Raw genomic sequence first — 18,079 nt, 5'->3', positions numbered from 1 at the left:
ATACCAGTCATACTGTACCGTCTGCTGTCCGCAAGGCAAGGGGATGCCGCTGTGTAGCGCTGCAGCACCGCGTCTGCCAGCAGCATCCAGTAGACATACGGTGACATTGAAAAAAGGCAAGAAACAATTTTTTTCCCTTTGCTTTCACAGAGGGGGATGGGGGAGGGCTGATGACATATACCCTGAACCACCTGCAACGATGTTTTTGACCCTTCAGGCTTTGGGAGCTCAGCCCAGAATTCAAATGGTTTTCAGAGATGCGGGAACTGTGGGATAGCTACAGTCGTCAGTCGCCCCTCCCTCCGTGAGTGTCTATTTGATTCTTTGGCTTTCTGGTACGCTTGTCTCAGCTCCTTAAGTTTCACGCAGCACTGTGTTGCGTCCCTGTTGTGGCCTCTGTTCATCATGGTCTTGGAGATTTTTTCAAATGTTTTGGCATTACGTCTATTGGAACAGAGTTCTGATGGAACAGATTCATCTCCCCATACAGAGATCAGATTCAGCATCTCCCGTACGGTCCATGCTGGAGCTCTTTTTTGATTCTGGGACTGCATGGTCCTGTGCTGATCAGTGCTCCATGCTGGGCAAACAAGAAATAAAATTCAAAAGTTCACGGGGCTTTTCCTGTCTACCTGGCCAGTGCATCCGAGTGCAGATTGCTGTCCAGAGCAGTCACAATGGTGCACTGTGGAATAGCTCCTGGAGGCCAATACCATTGAATTGCGGCCACACTAACCCTAATGCGAAATGGCAGTGTCGATTTCAGCGCTACTCCCCTTGTCAGGGAGGAGTACAGATATCGATATTAAGAGCCCTTTATATCGAAGTAAAGGGCTTTGTTGTGTGGATGGGTGCAGGGTTAATTCGATTTAACGCTGCTAAATTGGAGATAAACTCGTAGTGTAGACCAGGCCTTAGAAATGACAGAACAGAAGTAGCAGCTGCAATATTCATTCATAGTGAAACATGCATAGGAGTGACAGTAAACAGAGGGTCGGGTCAGCCACTTAATTCCCCCACTAATGCATGAGAACTGGCCATGGAGTCAGAGGAGCCCAGCTGAAGGCTAACAGATTAGAAAGCGTACACAGTGCTAGCAGATGCATTAGTGATACCTACTATGTTGTTATAATCATGTTGGGCCAGGATATTAGAGAGACAAGGTGAGTGAGGTAATACCTTTTATTGGACCAACTTCTGTGGGTCAGGTGAGAGAGAAGCTTTCAGGCATATACAAAGATCTTCAGGACTTGAAGAGCTCAAAAGCTTGTCTCTTTCACCAACAGAAGGCGGTTCAATAAAAGATATTACCTCACCCACCTTGTCTCTCTAACATCCTCTCAATAGACTACAAAGAGCTACTGTTTCTATAGGAACAGGAAGCCATGTCTGCCATGGGTGACAGCTGTTGTTGGCCTGTGATTATTGCTATAGGTCATGGAACAGCTGTTAAAAATAGATAAGAAAGAAAAATAGAAGTAGACTAGGGCTGGAGCATGGACAATGGGAAAATCATCAGTCTCAAAAAATAGGTCTGGATGCAGCAATGTACTTACCTTTAAGCACATAAGTCGTCCCAGTGAGTCCAGTGGGGTTATTTGCATGCTTAAAATTAAGTACACGCTTAAGAATTTTGATGGATTAGGGCCACCCTGTGCACGCACATGCACAAAACCCAAAGCAAGAACTACAAAAAAGCACCACAGATATCTTCAGATAAAACATTTTGAGCTGCTCAGTTTCTCCAGAGCTTGGCCTATTCTTTAACTTGACCTCTTTAGAGAGAAAAGCTTAGAATGTGCTGGTTTTCTTTAACCAAGACCCTGCTAAACCCACCCATTCTTAACCAAATTAAAGTGATCAGTCTGGAACATGCTGAACCCGGATAACCTTAAAAAAATCCCAAAATGCATTAAAGTCAGAAAAATCCTAAGGTTGATGCTGCATGAGGTGGTCAACTTTAAACAGCCATAACTTTAGATGAAGTCAATTTTTCTTCCAGTGTGGCTTATATTTTTAATACTCAGGTAGGCTTACAAAACAAGCCACATTCATGGTTTCTAGCTTCAGCTTTGTGAGTAAACCCCAGCACAAGATTTCTGATAAGAAATTATGAGCAGAAGTGTATTTTTCTCATTTGTACAACTCAAAAATGACCAAAGTGATTGTTTGAACTAAGAAGGAACAAAGATTGGGCTGAGACTACCACTAGAAACTTTAAGATCATATAGAATGTGTGAAAAAGCTAAGACAATTGAAAAAAAGTGTATTGGAATGAATGCTTGATCTCAGCTTGTAGTGATGGTGTGTGTGCTGCCCTTATATAAGAACATGACATGGTGTCAAGGCTGATTCCCCATTCTGGCACTTCCAGTGTAGAAGGTGGGAGCCCGCAAGGATTCTAAAAATTAATACTGGCCACTCCAGGCTTGTATTAAACTCCCAAGGTCACAGCTTTTCTCTGACCTTGGATTGGTAGATGCTGCCACCACCCAAGTGCAGAACTCTTTTGAGAGCCCCAGGTGCACTTGGGAATTCCTTCCTGTGGGGTACCCGCAAGCCCTTTCACACACATACCCCCCCACTCTGGGGAAGAGCTGAGAAAGAACAATAAAAGGAAATCAGCTGTTGCCACCAGCTAATTAAACAATCTGCACTAACCTCTTAGGACACAAAAATTTGATTCTGTTCTTATAAAAGGTAGATTTTATTTTAAAAAAAATGGGCAGAAAATACATCTGGGAACTCAGGCTATTGCTAGAATTTAAAAGAGCAACTACAAGGATTAAGCACCAAGAATAGTTTTCTTGAGGTCCAGCTTAAGGGTTACAGGCAAAACAAAAGCACTTGGGGTTAGCACAGAGGAATCCACAAGCCATAAAGAAAGAAAATAGATAAACCTAATTGCATCTTCCTAGACATTTCCTGATCTACTTTCATATCTGGGGTTTTAAATGAGTAGTGTCTAGGTATGATACTGATGATTTTTTCATACCTAGCTCAAGCTTCTTACATCATAGCTCTGCCCTGTCTGCCTCTCCCCGGGAGAACAACAGATAGACAAAAGGGGAGTCATTTTTCAATTTTAAAAAGTTCTAGCCTTCCCATTGGCTCTTTTGGCCAGGTGCCCACTAACTTCTTTTTACCTATGCATAGCAGTGAGACTTTTTAACCCTTTACAGGTAAAGCAATTAGAGGACAGCTACTAAGAGGGATTTTATAGCTACTGGCTGGATGGGTGTCCATAAAAGGGAGCTCTTCCCTGCATTTATCAAACAGGGGTAAATCTATTTTATGCAAACGTTTACAAAAATGCTCTTGAAGTCACAGAAAGCACAGACATTAGGCAGGTCAGAGTGTGCCATCTGATGTAACATTGAGAAGTAGGCTGTTATCTCTAGGTGGAGGATAATTGCTGCCCTGTGCAAAAGCATTTGGTTATTCTGTATAAATAAGTTACCAAATGCAAAGTAGAGAGAGCTAGTCCAATAGCACGTAAAAGTCCAGGGAGGGCAGTGTGAGGACTAGTCCAAACATTCTGGCAACTGAACAGGGAGTAAGCTGGGGCACTAGCTGGACTTTGCTACTTCAGAAAACACAAGAGGTATGATGCGTGAAAATGGAATGGAAAAGGAGCAATGAGGAATGTCAGTAGTTCTGTTTTGGGATTTTATTTTAACTTTTTTCCTCTCCTCATTTTCAACCTTTGAAAATAACTTATTCTGTTTTTTTTAATCCTTAAACTATTAGCTTTTATTCATTAGCTTTGCCACTACTGCTCTGCCTGGTTAACAGCCTGTCTTGAAATTCTATAGCTCTTTCACCAGTAGTGCAGGGTAAATGCAGTGTGGCTGGAGCCATGTTGAAGATCAACAGCAAGAGGAGGAATGTAAAGAAGGGAAGCAACAAGTCTTGTGAATGAATTCCATGGACAGATGATCCAGATCCATCAGTCATTCACTGCCAAAGAAGAACCTGATCAGCTAGATAGGAGGAAAGAAGCAGGTGGATAGTTGCTGTCCAGTGGGACTGAGACAGATGACATTAAGTCTGTCCCTGATATGTCTGAATCTGGTGTCAGTGTTTTACTTCCTATCTTTCAGCTACAGAGTCTAGGTTGGATCACACTTCCCTTTTGTTGATGTTACTTTCAGGCCATGCCAGGTCACTGCTCCTAATGCTGAATCAGGTTTGCCAAGGAATGATCCAGTAGATGGGTTAAGATGCTTTAGATTCTAGAAGACAAAAAAAAGAAAATGGAAGAAAATCTTGTTGATTGTTGAAAGCAAGAAAAGGGGACTGACTGACTGCTTAAAATACAGCAGCAGCTGTAACTGAAGGTTCCCCTAGTCACGTTATATTGAGTGTTGGATTTCTTATACACAGACAGGCTACCATGTAGCTTGAGTTCCACCTTTATTTCCCTTGCTTACCAGGAAGCATACCTTGTCTGGAAATCTCTGTAGCACAGAGAGACATCTAGTGAATGAATAACACAACTGCCAGTAAATATATAATCATGTAACATGTGATCTTTAGGGTTTTAACCCAGGATCTATTGATCTAACAACAGGAGCTACGGTCTGTTAGCTCAAAGACCGTACATACTCAAACCTCTATGAGGTCCAGCCACTAACGGCAGACAGAGCACCTTAAGGAGTTACAACTACATCTACTCACGCTGGGCAGGTAGGTCCCTATGCAGCAGTTGCTTATCTGTTATCAGGTTCCTCTGTTTGGGCTTCAGTATACTTCTGACATTAGTCTCCTCAATACCAGGTTTACTATTCCCCCCCAAGGAAGAGGATTCTTAAAGTGAAAGCCTTTTGGAGGCTTTGTTTTGTTTTTTTGTTTTCTAACTAGAGAAAATGTGCCTTGAGAATCTGTTTCTGAATGAAGCTCAAAAGATATTATTCAAAAGTTAATGACTAGAGCATACTTTGTGCCAGTTATTTCTCTTTTGGCACAAGCTGTCCCGATGGAACACAGTCCTTTCCTGGAGATTCATAACGGTGGTGATGATGGGATTGCTGGTTTAACTTGATGGAGCATTTCACTTGTACAATAGATCAGTGAATCAAATCCACCTCAGGACAGTAGTGAGTAGTTACCAGTGGTAGTTACCAACTGATGGCTCTCCAGGAGCATGAATAAAAATTAGAATAAAAATAAAAACAAAACAAAAAAACAGATTTTTTAAATTTAAATCAGAGTTTTCTTTTTGAAAACAAACATGTTTAAAATTAAATTTGAATTTATGACAGGCTATGTTAAGGCCTGTAACAAGGCCAGCTGCCTCCTGAGTGCCCCCTCATGGCTGGAGGTCATTCTGCAGCACCCCACCACTGTTTCTCCTCTCTTTGAGGCCCCTCAAGAACAGAACATGGGCTTCTTTGAGTTACCACAAATCATGCCTGCTTTAATTGAAACAGTTCACAACAATCCTCAGAGTCCCGAAATGACATTCATCGCCACGACAGAAAAGTTTATACTTAGCTGTGGCATGTTCTATCACCACCAGAGCTCTTCTTCTGTCCCAATCTATTCTCCCCTCCCCGCTTTCCGGTTCTGGCCTCCAAGCCCAGACCCGATCAGGGTTTCCCACAGAAGGCTCCAAACTCCCCTGATGCAGGCATTTCCTGCAGACCCTTTTACTTCCTGCAGTTTCCTGATCCCCCCACCCCCAACAGCTTTTCATGGGGAAATCACATGATTTCTCAGCAGTAACTCATTCAGTAATCAGAGTGTGCTCACCCCAGGCCCTCCAGCCCATAACAGGCAAGCCACACCTTAAAAGGCTGAAACATATTAGAATCTGCTAAAATATATTTTTTTTAATTATGTGCTGAACCAATGAGTCCTCCTGATATACTGTGAGGACCAAGTCCAAGATTTTGTTTTATATACAGAATCAATTTAGGGGGTAAGACATCTTTAACAAACTTTTGAACTCCAGCTGTATAAATATGGCACAACATGCCATGTACTGCATTAAGTTTTTATATTATTTTCAGTCTTTAGAACGGAGTGAACTCTGGTAATTTACTTATTTCCAGTTGTTAGTAGTTTCAACCTGTTGTGCACAAAAGATCTGCAGAAACACTTTTAGTTTCACTTTTTTTTCTTATGTAATCTACACATTTAAAGTAGTTTTATTTAACTAATTAAAACCATTTTTAAATGCTGACTGATTTGTGCATTTTTTAATTCAACTCCAATTTCCATCCAAAAGCAGCTTGTTAGAAATAATGGGTAAAAAGTTAACTGATAAATAAGAAACACATTTTCTAACAATGAAAAAAATGGAATAAAATAAAATATAGAAAGAATTTTCAGATTCTTAATTTCTGAAGGATGGCTACATAGATGGTTAAATCAATGTGCAGGCACCTTACAAAATTTTGCCCTGCCAGAATCCAGCAGATTCTCACAGGTGGGGAGAGGATGCAAAGAGCCGGTCAGCTCAGCAAGGCTCCACTCCCTCCTCCCCTCCTGTAAGCAACACAGAGAGAACTGTGCCTCTGCTCCTTGCTCTCCCCCTGCCGCCTCCAGCCTGGGAAGACGTAGAGGGGGGTGAAGAGCCACTGGAGCTGCAGCCCTCACTCTGCTGTTGGCCTACATCTGGAAGAAGTAGGGTCAAGAAGCCTAGGTGGGACAGAAGTGAGGCTGGGCTGAACAGATGGGTAATGTGGGCTGGGTGCGGACTGAACTTTTGAGGGGGATGGGGGAACAGGATTAATTGCTGGACAGGTGAAGGGTTAAAATCCATGTGCTGCTTATATAACAATCTGGTATATGGATTGTGTCAGCTCTTTTACAGGCCCCAAAAGTCCAGAGTTTGGTCATGAGATCAGAGGCCTAGCAAATAGCGATTAGCTAAGAGAAAGCAGAATAATCAAAAGATAACCTTACTTTTGCTAAGATAAGCCTGGTCAGCAAAATTGCCAGATGTTGGAGCAATAATTATGTCTTATTCAAAGTTGCAAACAGAACAAAGAAGCCCTGTTTCTGTTGTGTTCATTTCTTCTTTAGGGAGATGTTCTTCCCACACACCAACCTTAAGTTTATGAAAGGTTCAAGCATGTCAGTATAAGATATGGCCTCCTCCCACCTCCCTTTCCCAGGGACCAATGCCTGCCTTAAAATGAGCAACTTGAAAACAATCTTTATTGCCATTTACTTTCACTGTTTCTTTGCTTTAACCCCTAGGTATGTACCTATTGGACAATCAGAGGAGCCCACTTCATTCCTATGACTCCCAAATCAGAATTCAACATATATATATATTTTATACTAATACATTTTATTAAAGTATTAATTAAATGTTAACTTGTTAACCTAAAACCATGGGCGGAGACATTATGTAACTTTTGACTACTGGCTACTGTGCTATCTTGTCTTGCTGCTAGACCTCTCCGCGGTTTTGGGACTACCTACGCCATCACTTTCCCCCGCCCATGGAAAAGCCATAGAATCCACTGTAATCAATCGATTGATAGTGTGTCTCTTAGCCTAAAAAGCAAGGTGTCACTCCATCAGCGCTGTACATAATAAACTCCTATGCTTGACTTCTACACGGTGTGGATTTATGTTCCATCAGCAGGGGACAGGCCAATGTGGGGGTGAGAGCTCCTGCAACAGGGGCCAAAATCACCTTACCCAATACATTCGGGAGAGTGAGCAACGGTAATTGTCACACACACACTGGAGATGGGCAGTAGGAGTTAAAAATCAAAAGACGGAAAAAATAATGTAATGTTTTAAAATCTCATTAGTTTGGGGAGGTCTAATTCATGGGTTTTGACCTCGACAGTGAAATACTCACAACAAAAAGACACTTGACAAAAGTAACTATAGTGGGAACAGCTTACAACTACATCTGGTGTGTCATCCACAATTTATTCAGCAGGAGACCCACCTTTCGATAAGAAACTACATAAAATCTGACAGCCCAAGGTTGCCAAATAAGCTGATCTAGAAATCCTATTGTCTCATGAGTTTTCACAATTTATGTAGATAAAAGAGACCGAAATGGCATGGTTACCCTCCTTACACGACAGAGCCAGCGTTAGCATTTCAAAGATCACATGCAAATAATTTCTGTGAGGAATTAAATGGGGTTTGTAACAATGAAACTGTTCATATGTTAAGGTCATGTTAATTTTTGCCTCCATATCAATAAAATAAAGCTTTCAATGGCCAGCAATTTTGAACATGGTAAATGATTTGAATGAACAGCAGAAAGGAGCTATCAGAAATCATTTTACACAGTGAAATGACACAAATGAGGTGTGGGAGGCAATTATGTTAAATCACTTACAGTGAAATTCTCCCCTGTGAAGAGGGCCAACACAAGGCTCATTTTGAAGGCTGAGTACTGGCCCTTTGCACATAGGAGAATTTCTCTCTTCGTTACTGAGTTACCATGTAGCTGGGAGCGCAACAGAGAGTCTTTTCTGTAACAGATAAAATCTGGAAGGTTTCATGTGTCCACACTTAGATACACACAACTTCATATGCAGCCAACAGAAATAGTTTTAGTTGTACCTGGTACTCCTAGAAACAAATGCATTTGCATATGTTTTTGGTCACACAAGTATTAATCTGGGGAACTACAATGGACTGAAACTGAGGAGCTCTACATTTAGAGAAGAATTGGACCCTTATGTTCCTAAATGCCTGTTTAAAATATATGCTGAAAACCCAGTTTGCTTTAATTAACAGTTTATTAGCTCATTTCCATATCTAGAGCAGGCCTTCCTGGGCTTCTCAGCACATTATGGAAAAGAGATAGAACCAGATTGCTACTTTCCTAGGCCAGTTGCTTCACCTAGCGAAAATGTGCCTTGGTCACCTGACCCTCTGGGATACCCCAACAAACCTGGATTTTCCACATTGCTGTTGCTCTCCTGGCTAGAGCTGGATGAATTTTTTTCCATGCAAAACCTTTTTTTAGACGGACTGAAACAATTAATCAATTTGGGTTGATTTTGGCAAACCTTTCAATTTCTCTGTTTCAGAATTTCTCTTACTTTCAAACCATTTAAAAGTTTTTAAACCTTGAAACCTTGAAACATTTTGTTTCAGATTGACCTGAAACTAATTATTTTTTGAAGCTTTTGGACCTGCACCCAAACTGAATATTCAGTTCTTCACACAGCCCGGTCTCCTGCCTCCCACACTGCTTCTGCTACTTTCCTTCCCACCCCCACTTTCCAGAAGCCTCACAGCACAGCTAACACTACTCACATGCTCTCCCCTTTAAGGTATAACCTCAGCAGCTACTAGTTCTCTGGAGTACCTATCAGTGCTGAAAGGAAAAAGAAAATAGGAATGACGAGCTAGTGCTATGCAGGACAGAGGTTATACCATGAAAACTGAGTGAACAGAGGGAACAATTCCATGGGAGAGAAGCCAGATAAGATTATGAATGAATGCACTGAAAGAGAACCTTTCCTTCTATGATGCAGACAGACAAACAGAGGGCTACTAGCTGATACTGGCAGATGCATGAGTAATCCTGCATTCATAATTCTTCTTTTAAAAATAACTCTAAGTACAAGTAGAGAGCAGCATGGTGTATTATTAAACCAAGAACAGTTCATAAATACTCTTGCTTTTGTGCTGTGCAATGTTTATCCTTGGATAGGGCGGGTGGGGATTTGACTAACTGAATTACCTCAAAATTACCCCTTAATTATACCATACGTCACTGTGAGGATTGTTGTCATGGCTTTCTCTGTTGTTTGTAAGATTATTTTCCACATGGAGTCAAAACAACTGACTGTGGCAAAATATATTTCTGGAATTGCAGAATATTCATCTGTCCACAACCAAAATACTCTCCCCTTTACAAGAAAGCCACACCAGACTAAACAACAGAAATTGTAAAACAAGACTCCAGGGTAAGGCTTTAGTGGCAATGAGACATTCTGACTGGGATATTCTTGGAAAATACAGTAGAACTTCAGAGTTATGAACACCTCAGGAATGGATGTTGTTTCTAACTCTGAAATATTCATAACTCCAAACAAAACATTATCATTGTATTTCAAAAATTTACAACTGAACATTGACTTAATACAGTGGGTTCTCCTTTCAGGTGAATTTTCAGTGTCAGCTCAGACATGCTGGGTCATTCTCAAACCAGAAACCCAGGCTAAACCTTCCAGTCGAGGCAATTACTACGTACCAGCAGTAGTGTCACATCAGACAGTTCTGCATAGATTTCACAATCCATTTCTGCCTACAAAACTAAATCCTCACCACTTTTAATCACAGTGTTGCAAAATAGCATTGAGACAACAGAGGAGTAATTCTGAAAATAAATACTAGACATTTACATGAGTAAGAAGTTAATCAAGAGAATGTGTTCCATTCAGTGAGGTTTAAATGATTAACTAGACACACAAAATAAAAGTAATCACATCACTACCTGCTACTTTAGAACCAAGCCTGGCTATACAATAATCTCAATAGGGTTGGTGGAAAATTTTCCAGCAAACCTGTTCCATGATGGAAAATTGGGTTTTCTACTAAATGAATTTTTTTGCAAAAAAGTGTCTGCTTTCTGCTGAAAATTTTGGGGATTTTTTTAGTAGAAAAATTGAATGTCCAAAATCTGAAAAAAAATCAGTGCTGAAATGCCAGTGTGATACAGTTGCAGTTTGGTCCCTCCTGCTTCTGTTCTCTTGGATGGGCCAGGCTTCCCAACTGGCCTTCATCTCCCATGATGCATTGGAGCCATGAAACTGCATGAAGCCCTGCCTCCCTTTACTAAGTGGAGAGACTGTGGTGCCTAATGGGAAATGTAGTCCAGTCAGGGAACCAGGCCTGTAGAGAGAACGGGAGCATGAAACACCTAAACTACCTTTTCTATGAGACTTGAGGTTGGCAAATTAAATATTTTGTTTTTTGGCCAGAACAATTTTTACTGAAAACTCTAAATTTTCCATTGAAAAACCCCCTCCATTTTCTGACCATCTGTATGTCTCAGTAACTTGCTCTTGATTTTTGTCTGTACATGAGAGAGAATATGTATGAGCACTGAATACCGTTCAAAAGCTTGCAGTTCTCAAATTGTGGTTCCTTGGCTGGTGGACCACAGAATTCAACTTTTTGATAAATACACACCTGTGGTATTAGAAGAGGAATGAGCTGCGGCATGAAAGAGCTGGAAAACCTTGGGCTATGTTACTTATGACAATTTGAAACATCTTGCTTAATTTCTCTCTCTGTGAGTAGCACAGATAGGATAAAAATTACAAGGGCTAGCTAGAAAGTCTCATGTCATTTCAGGACATAAACTGATCAGCAGCTGAGGTCAAGAGGATATTTCCCCTCCTCCCCCATATTACAGTATGGATTTTTAACACCTCTCTCTGGAGAATCCAGCATTGACCACTCTCAGAGATAGGATAGTAAAAAAGTTGGCTGAAAACTTGTCAACGGAACAGTTTTCTGACGGAAAAGGTCAAATCATATAGCTAGTAAATGCAGCTCAGAAATTTAGAGAGAAGATAATGGGAAGTGATCACTTCCGTACGCTTATTGAGTGCCAAGGCTGAGAAAATGCTGAAATCACCAAAGAGTACTAGCTGGAATTTTCTAAAAGCTGACCAGGACCTTTCCTAGATTAAATGTGATAAATATTTATGTAGCAACTGTATAAGTGACAACCTAGGATAATTCTATAACAATGTAATAAAAGGAATTACAGCAGCAGCTGATCCGGCCATCTATAAAACATCAAATTGCCCTAGACCTGGGGTAGTAAACAGGCAGACTGGGGGCCAAATCCGGACCAGACACTTTTGAATGGACCAAAAAATCTTTTTATTTCCTTTTTATTATCGTTGTTATTTCTATATTATTTTCTCTGGAGTCTGGACCAAGAAATTTGGATGTTGATAAAAAATAATTGATTATCCCTGCCCTAGACTTAGAAATCTGGTTCCCTGGTGGAATGAGGATTGCAAATTATCAATCAAGGAAAGACATAAGGCATGCAAGCAGGCAAAACACACAATGAATAGTGAAGACATAATGAATACAAAAGATGTAAAATGGTGGCACAGAGGCGAAATTTCTGTGGGAAATGGAGTAAAGATTCAAAGTTTTCAGAAATTCTATGAATGAATGGGATTTGACGTAAAAGTAAATGTATACTTGGTCTTATTGTAAACAAGGAAACTGAGGTCTCTATCCTAGGAAAGGCAGACATTTTAGCAAAAGAATTCCAAAAGGTCAGCAGTGATATGAATCAAAGCAATAAATCTCATAAGAAAAAAAAGAAGGAAAACTGTGAACAATTAAATGGCTGTAGAGAATATACTGATGATGTGTTAAACAAAAATTTTAGTATGCAGTACTGCAGTAATTAGAAAAAGGAAAAAATACAGCTCCCAGTAGAGATAATATGAATTAATGAAATGCTCCAACACTTGTCAGAAGGGAGTCTAAAGAGTCTATTGCATTCTATAATAATATATGGAAAAAGAATTGCTGCCAATAGAATGGAAACAAGCATTGGTAATACCAATTAGGAAACCAGGCAAGGTACATACAAGACCTGAGGCTTATAAGGCATATTGCCCTCACATCGTGTGTGGGGGAAATCATGGGAAAAAAATTATACATGTAAGATGAGTGGTATACTTTGAGAAAAATGATATTATAACTGAGGTACAAAGAGGTTTCAGTCAAGGAAGATGTGCAGTTGACCATATGGTAAGATTAGAAATGAAGGACAAAAATAAGCATAAGGACTAAGAACTTTAGGATAACAGTCTTCTTGGACACTGAAAAGGCATATGACATGTTATGGCTCCTATAAACTAGCCAACATTGAAATAAAAAGAGAAAAATGTGGGTGGATACAGGCCTTTTTAAGCGACAGAACTATTTAAGTCAAAGTGCGGACAGCTTTATAAAAAATCTACAAGCTTCCAAATGGAACTCTACAAGAGACTATTATTAGCTCTACTTTGTTTTCGATTATGATAAACAACCTCCCAGAAAGTGTGCAGACGGAAACAGGTATTTCCCTTTTTGCAGATGTCTATGTTTTATGCTTAGTTCCTATAAGACAAAGTAACCAAGGAAAGGAGGAACTTCAGGAAAATGATTGGGGATGTAAATTCACTTGCAAAAACTAAGGACATGCCTTTAACCAGGAAGAAAATTAGTGAAGACTGGAACTTATTTCTTTATGGTGAAAAAATTCAGATAGTTCAAAAGTTTGTTTCTAGGAACAGAGTTTAATAATAAATTTAAGTTGGAAAGGTCACATAGATAATATCATACAAAAGTGTAAAAGTAGGATGAACTTACTTAAAAGTGTAGCTGGAAACAAATGGGGTACAGATAAGATGGTATTGATGATGATGTATAGAGCAAGACCAGTTTTAGACTACCAATGCCAACCTTTTGGTTCAGCCTCAAAAACAACTCTTAGAAACTTGGAACAGCTCCGGGCCCAAGCTCTGCAATTGTCATGTTGTGCAATGAGACCACCACCAGTGCAGATACCCACTGGAGACACACCTATAAATCTAAGGATGGAACTATTAGCTCTAAGCTTTTGGGCAAAGGTAAAAGGGAACCATGAAAACAGAAGTGCACAACAGATTTATGAGAATTGCTGGGAGCTTAGTAGACAAAATTATATGGATTGCCACTGATTTCCTCAGACTATCAGGGGATATGTAAAAAAGAAAAAATTTTAGTCATGGGAAATCAAATTACAGCTGGAAAATTATCGCCCTCTCCCCCCATTAGTGGTTTTGGAATTGTATGAAAAAACGGAGAGAAGAAAAACCCTCACACATTATGGACAATGAAATTTCTGAATTTATTTATGAAACATGCGGCCAGCTTTGCCAAGTCCATACAGATGGATCAAAAGATGACAGAACAGAGAGTGGGAGCAGCCTTCTATGTTCCCAGTATTGGAATCCAGAAATCTAAAAGGTTATCAAATTATGTGACCATTCTGATGGCTGAACTAATGGGAATAATGTTGGCACTAATCTGCATAAGAGACGTGCAACCAGCTGCAGGTTTAATTTTATCTTATTCCCTGTCAGGCATTATGATGATCAGAACAGGGACTTCGGAAAGCAGACTTGACATAATAAGTGAAATAATGTTCCTAACATCAGAAATAATGCAATGAGGTATCAGTGTAACAGTTGCACGGATTCTGGCACATATTGGAATATCTGGATTTGAAAGGGCTGACAGAGCAGCAAAACAAGCTCGAAAAATGAGGAGGTGGATATTAAGATACCATTAAGTAGACAAGAATGTACAAGAACAGTTATGAAGGAGCTTGCAAAGAATGGCAAGAACTATGGACTAAGGAAACAAAAGGATGAAGAATGATGTATGCTCAAAAATCAAAGATAATACTATACTCCACATTCATCATAGAAAGAGCAAAGTAGTCATGTTTAGAGTGTTAGCAGGTCTTTGTGCCTTAAATGATACATTAAACTTATTAAAAAGACATAAAGATGGGTTAGGTAAAGCATGCGAAACTGTTGATCATCTTCTATGGCATTGTGGACAATATTCTATGGAAAGAAAGGTTCTTTATAATAAAAGAACTGGCTTGGAATCAAATCTTTTTCTCTACAGAGACTAGGGAGCATGTCAGGTAAATGGAACAATAAACACAAAGCAGCCTTGCTGTGTTTCCTTAAGGATATTGGACTGAGTGAAAGGATATTTTAAAAAAATGGCTAAAAATGAATAAAGAAAAGTGGCGGTCATAGCCTCACATGATGAGGCTGCTGCACCAAAACACAAGACAAAGTTAGCGGGAGGAGAGCAGTTGAGCTGGGTTGTGGCTGGAGAGCTGATCCCCAGGAGTGGCACTAACTCCTGTGTGGAGCCTCTGGAACGAGGGAGGCAGTCCTGGGACTGGTGCTCTATAATAGAAACTGGGAGCTGAAGAGGAGCCCAAGGGGGATGGAAAGCCTGGAGAGATATGAAAGATACTACTGTAGTGTTTAATTTTGTTTGTAGTTCTGAGCTCCACTGAAAGGCCCAGGGATAAGTTCTGGGATCTGCTGTTCTGCAGAAGAAGAGTGCGATTATGTTAAGTTAAGTTCTGTTTGATTTTAGAAGGACTTCGCTGAGGACCCAAGGGAAGCCAGGTAAAGGGATTTTGAAGAGGTCAGCCAGCTTACAGCACGACTTAGATATCCTGAAAGGGGACTGAACTTTAAGTGTGGCCTGTGCGGATGGTCTGCAGAACCAGGTTGTCTGACAAACAGAGCACTAGAGCAGGAAAAGTCCCTAGAATGCTGCCTGCATCCTGACCCAAAGGGGCGCTCTGGTGGAGAGCATGCCTCACGACAATGCTGTTTCAATGAAGCTGAAACATTTTGCAGAGATACATCTGGTTCAATGAAGTTTTGTTGGGAAGACATTTTGAGAGAGATGCACACAACCTCTTTGACACTCTGCAGCCTGGAAGCTAGGGTACTGGCCTGGGATGTGGTAGACCCCACTTTATGTCCCGGCTCTGCCTGGTTCAGAGTGAACTGCAATGAAAAATTCTCATTTGAATGAGACAGAGTAACTTGAACATGGTTCTTCTGCATCCCAGGCCAGTGCCCTGTCCTCCAGGACAAATGGAAAGACACTTAGGCCTGGTCCACACTAGGACGTTAATTCGAATTTAGCAGCGTTAATTCGAATTAACCATGGCAGAGGAGTTCATGCAATCTCTGAATAGAAAGAGGGCCTCAGCATAGACTGACCGGGAAGTCTTGGATCTGATCAGTGTGTGGGGTGAGGAGTCTGTGCTTTCGGAGCTGCGCTCCAAATAACGGAATGCAAAGACCTACGAGAAGGTCTCCAAAGCCATGATAGACAGAGGATACAGCCGGGATGCAAGGACCTGAGACAAGGCTACCAGAAGACCAAAGCGGCAAACGGACGCTCCGGAGCCCAGCCCCAGACATGCCGCTTCTACGAGGCACTGCATGCCATTCTCGGTGGGTCTGCCACCACTGCCCCACCAGTGACCGTGGACTCTGATGATGGGATAGTGTCGACGGCCAGTTCCTCGGCAATGTTCGCGGACGGGGAAGATGAGGAAGGGTTTGTGGAGGACGAGGCAGGCGACAGCGCTTACAACGCTGGTTTCCCCGACAGCCAGGATCTCTTCATCACCCTCACGGAGATCCCCTACCAGCCCTCCCCGGCCGTTAACCCGGACCCTGAATCAGGGGAAGGATCAGTCGGTAAGTGCTTTAAACATGTAAACTTTTATTATTAATGGAACAGGAATCTGAACTATGTGAAAAGTAGGTCTATATATATGGGGATAGAACAGAAATCCTCCTGGGAGATCTCCACGAAGCTCTCCTGGAGGTAATCGAAAAGCCTCTGCAGGAGGTTCCTGGGGAGAGCTGCCTTATTGGGTGCTCCGTGGTAGCACACTTTTCCGCGCCAGGCTTTCATGAGGTACTCAGGGAGCATTGCCTCCCTGAGCATGGCTGCATAGGCCCCTGGTTTGTGCTGGCTTTCACACAGCATGTGCTCTCTATCTCCTTCAGTGACCGTCCTCAGGGTGATCTCGCTCGGAGACTCCTGCATCTAATTAGGGGAATTACTGTAATGTTAAACCTCGTCCAAAGTATTTTTAAAAAATCTCCAGACAGACGGCGTAGCAGAGACTCAGCACGCTGCTGCGTGACAAGCGTAACGGAAAGCCAAAGAATCAAATGCAAGGAATTCACTCCCTTTTTCCCATCACACAGCTTCGACTGTCTCCAGACCTGCCACAGCATCCCCCTCACAGAGGCTGGCAAAGATTAGGCGGCGAAAGAAAAAGACATGGGACGAGATGTTCGCTGAACATCCGAGGCGGACCAGCAGAGCCAGTGGAGGGAGACCCTCTCTCTGTACCAGCACTCACACAGCGAACGGGAGGAGAGGTGGCGTGAGGAAGACAAGCAGGCGACTCAAACGCTGCTTGGACTAATGAGGGAGCAAACGGACACGCTCCGGCGCCTTGTGGATGTTCTGCAGGACCGGAGGCAGGAGGACAGAGCCCCCCTGCAGTGTATCTGCAACCGCCCTCCCCCGCCACAAAGTCCCATACCCCCCTCACCCAAAATAACAAGAAGGAGGGGCGCCAGGGGCCGTGAAAACTGTCACTGCACCCCAGCAGAGTGCTCAAGTACCCAAAAGCTCTCATACCCTAAATTTTGAGAAGTCCTTCCCTTCCTGACTCACCCAAGCCCCAATCCCAGTTTCATCCCCTAACTGTCGTTAATTATTAAAAATACTTTGCTGTTAATTACTGTTTCCGTCATGTTTTTTTACAGAAGACTGTGTTTGAAGGGGTGGGGGGTGGGGAAGGGGGTTGCTAATTGCATAGGACAGTCACCTTTACCCGGGGACAGACACGGGGGCAGGATCAGCAGCAGGTCACACACACAGTGCAGTCAGTAGGCACCCTGGTCGGTATGGGAGGTGGTTTCCAGGTTCTGTATGGGTGTGGGGGGACGTGAATTTGTAGTGGTGGAGAGCGGTTACAAATCTTATGTAGCGGTCCTCGTCCTGGACCGCAGAGTCACGCAGCAGAGGAATCTGTATCCGTCCTCCTCCGCCACAAGGCCACATAGCCCCCGCACACAGAGTCCCAAAAAGGAGGGATGGCAGGCTCCGTTGAAACAACCAGTCCGGCACTGTGGACCGCTCTAGGAGCAGGAGCCTGTCATTCCTCGAGTTTAGAGGCGGTCTTTACATCACTGCACACCCTACGCAGCACAGTCTGCGTCCCAGTTTCAACCCTTTAACGCAAAGTCATTAATAAAGAAACCTTTGTTAAGTAACAATGGAACATGTATTTTATTTTTACACGTGTGTTGGAAGTGGGGGAAACGGGGTGAACGGGGTATGTAACTGCAGAGGATAGTCAACAGTAACTGGGTAAAGAAACAGGGGCAGGTTCAGCTTCTCTGTAAAGAAACTGAACAGTCACAGGTCATGCTGCTCGCTGCTCGCTGGTACTTGAAGAGTTCCTTGTCGCTGTCCCAGGCGCCTGTATAGGGCTTCA

The 18,079-nt window shown here is 42.1% G+C and overlaps 1 protein-coding gene and 1 long non-coding RNA gene across 4 annotated transcripts in view; one reads left to right on the top strand and one right to left on the bottom strand.

The window, feature by feature from the left end:
- Positions 1-2,875: 2,875 nt before the first annotated feature.
- LOC123361768 (OX-2 membrane glycoprotein-like) overlaps positions 2,876-18,079 on the bottom strand; it is a 56,238-nt gene continuing 41,034 nt past the window's right edge. The window contains exon 6 of one of the 2 annotated variants that reach the window (XM_045001899.1): positions 2,876-4,235. In XM_045001899.1, the coding sequence (XP_044857834.1) occupies positions 4,219-4,235 (17 nt within the window). In that variant the 3' untranslated portion in view covers positions 2,876-4,218. The remainder of the gene's footprint in view (positions 4,236-18,079) is intronic. The other variant, XM_045001900.1, reaches the window with a different exon arrangement.
- On the top strand, positions 3,566-7,574 carry LOC123361769. 2 transcript variants are annotated; one of them, XR_006576222.1, is made up of 3 exons: positions 3,566-3,604; positions 4,574-4,689; positions 7,210-7,574. It is a non-coding gene; the product is annotated as an uncharacterized LOC123361769 (long non-coding RNA). The 2 variants fall into 2 exon arrangements; XR_006576221.1 differs by lacking the exon at positions 3,566-3,604 and having other exon boundaries at positions 4,560-4,689.

This window comes from Mauremys mutica, chromosome 1, assembly GCF_020497125.1.
Source record: "Mauremys mutica isolate MM-2020 ecotype Southern chromosome 1, ASM2049712v1, whole genome shotgun sequence".
Lineage (NCBI taxonomy): Eukaryota > Metazoa > Chordata > Testudines > Geoemydidae > Mauremys > Mauremys mutica.
This window is presented reverse-complemented; position numbering and strand designations above follow the sequence as displayed.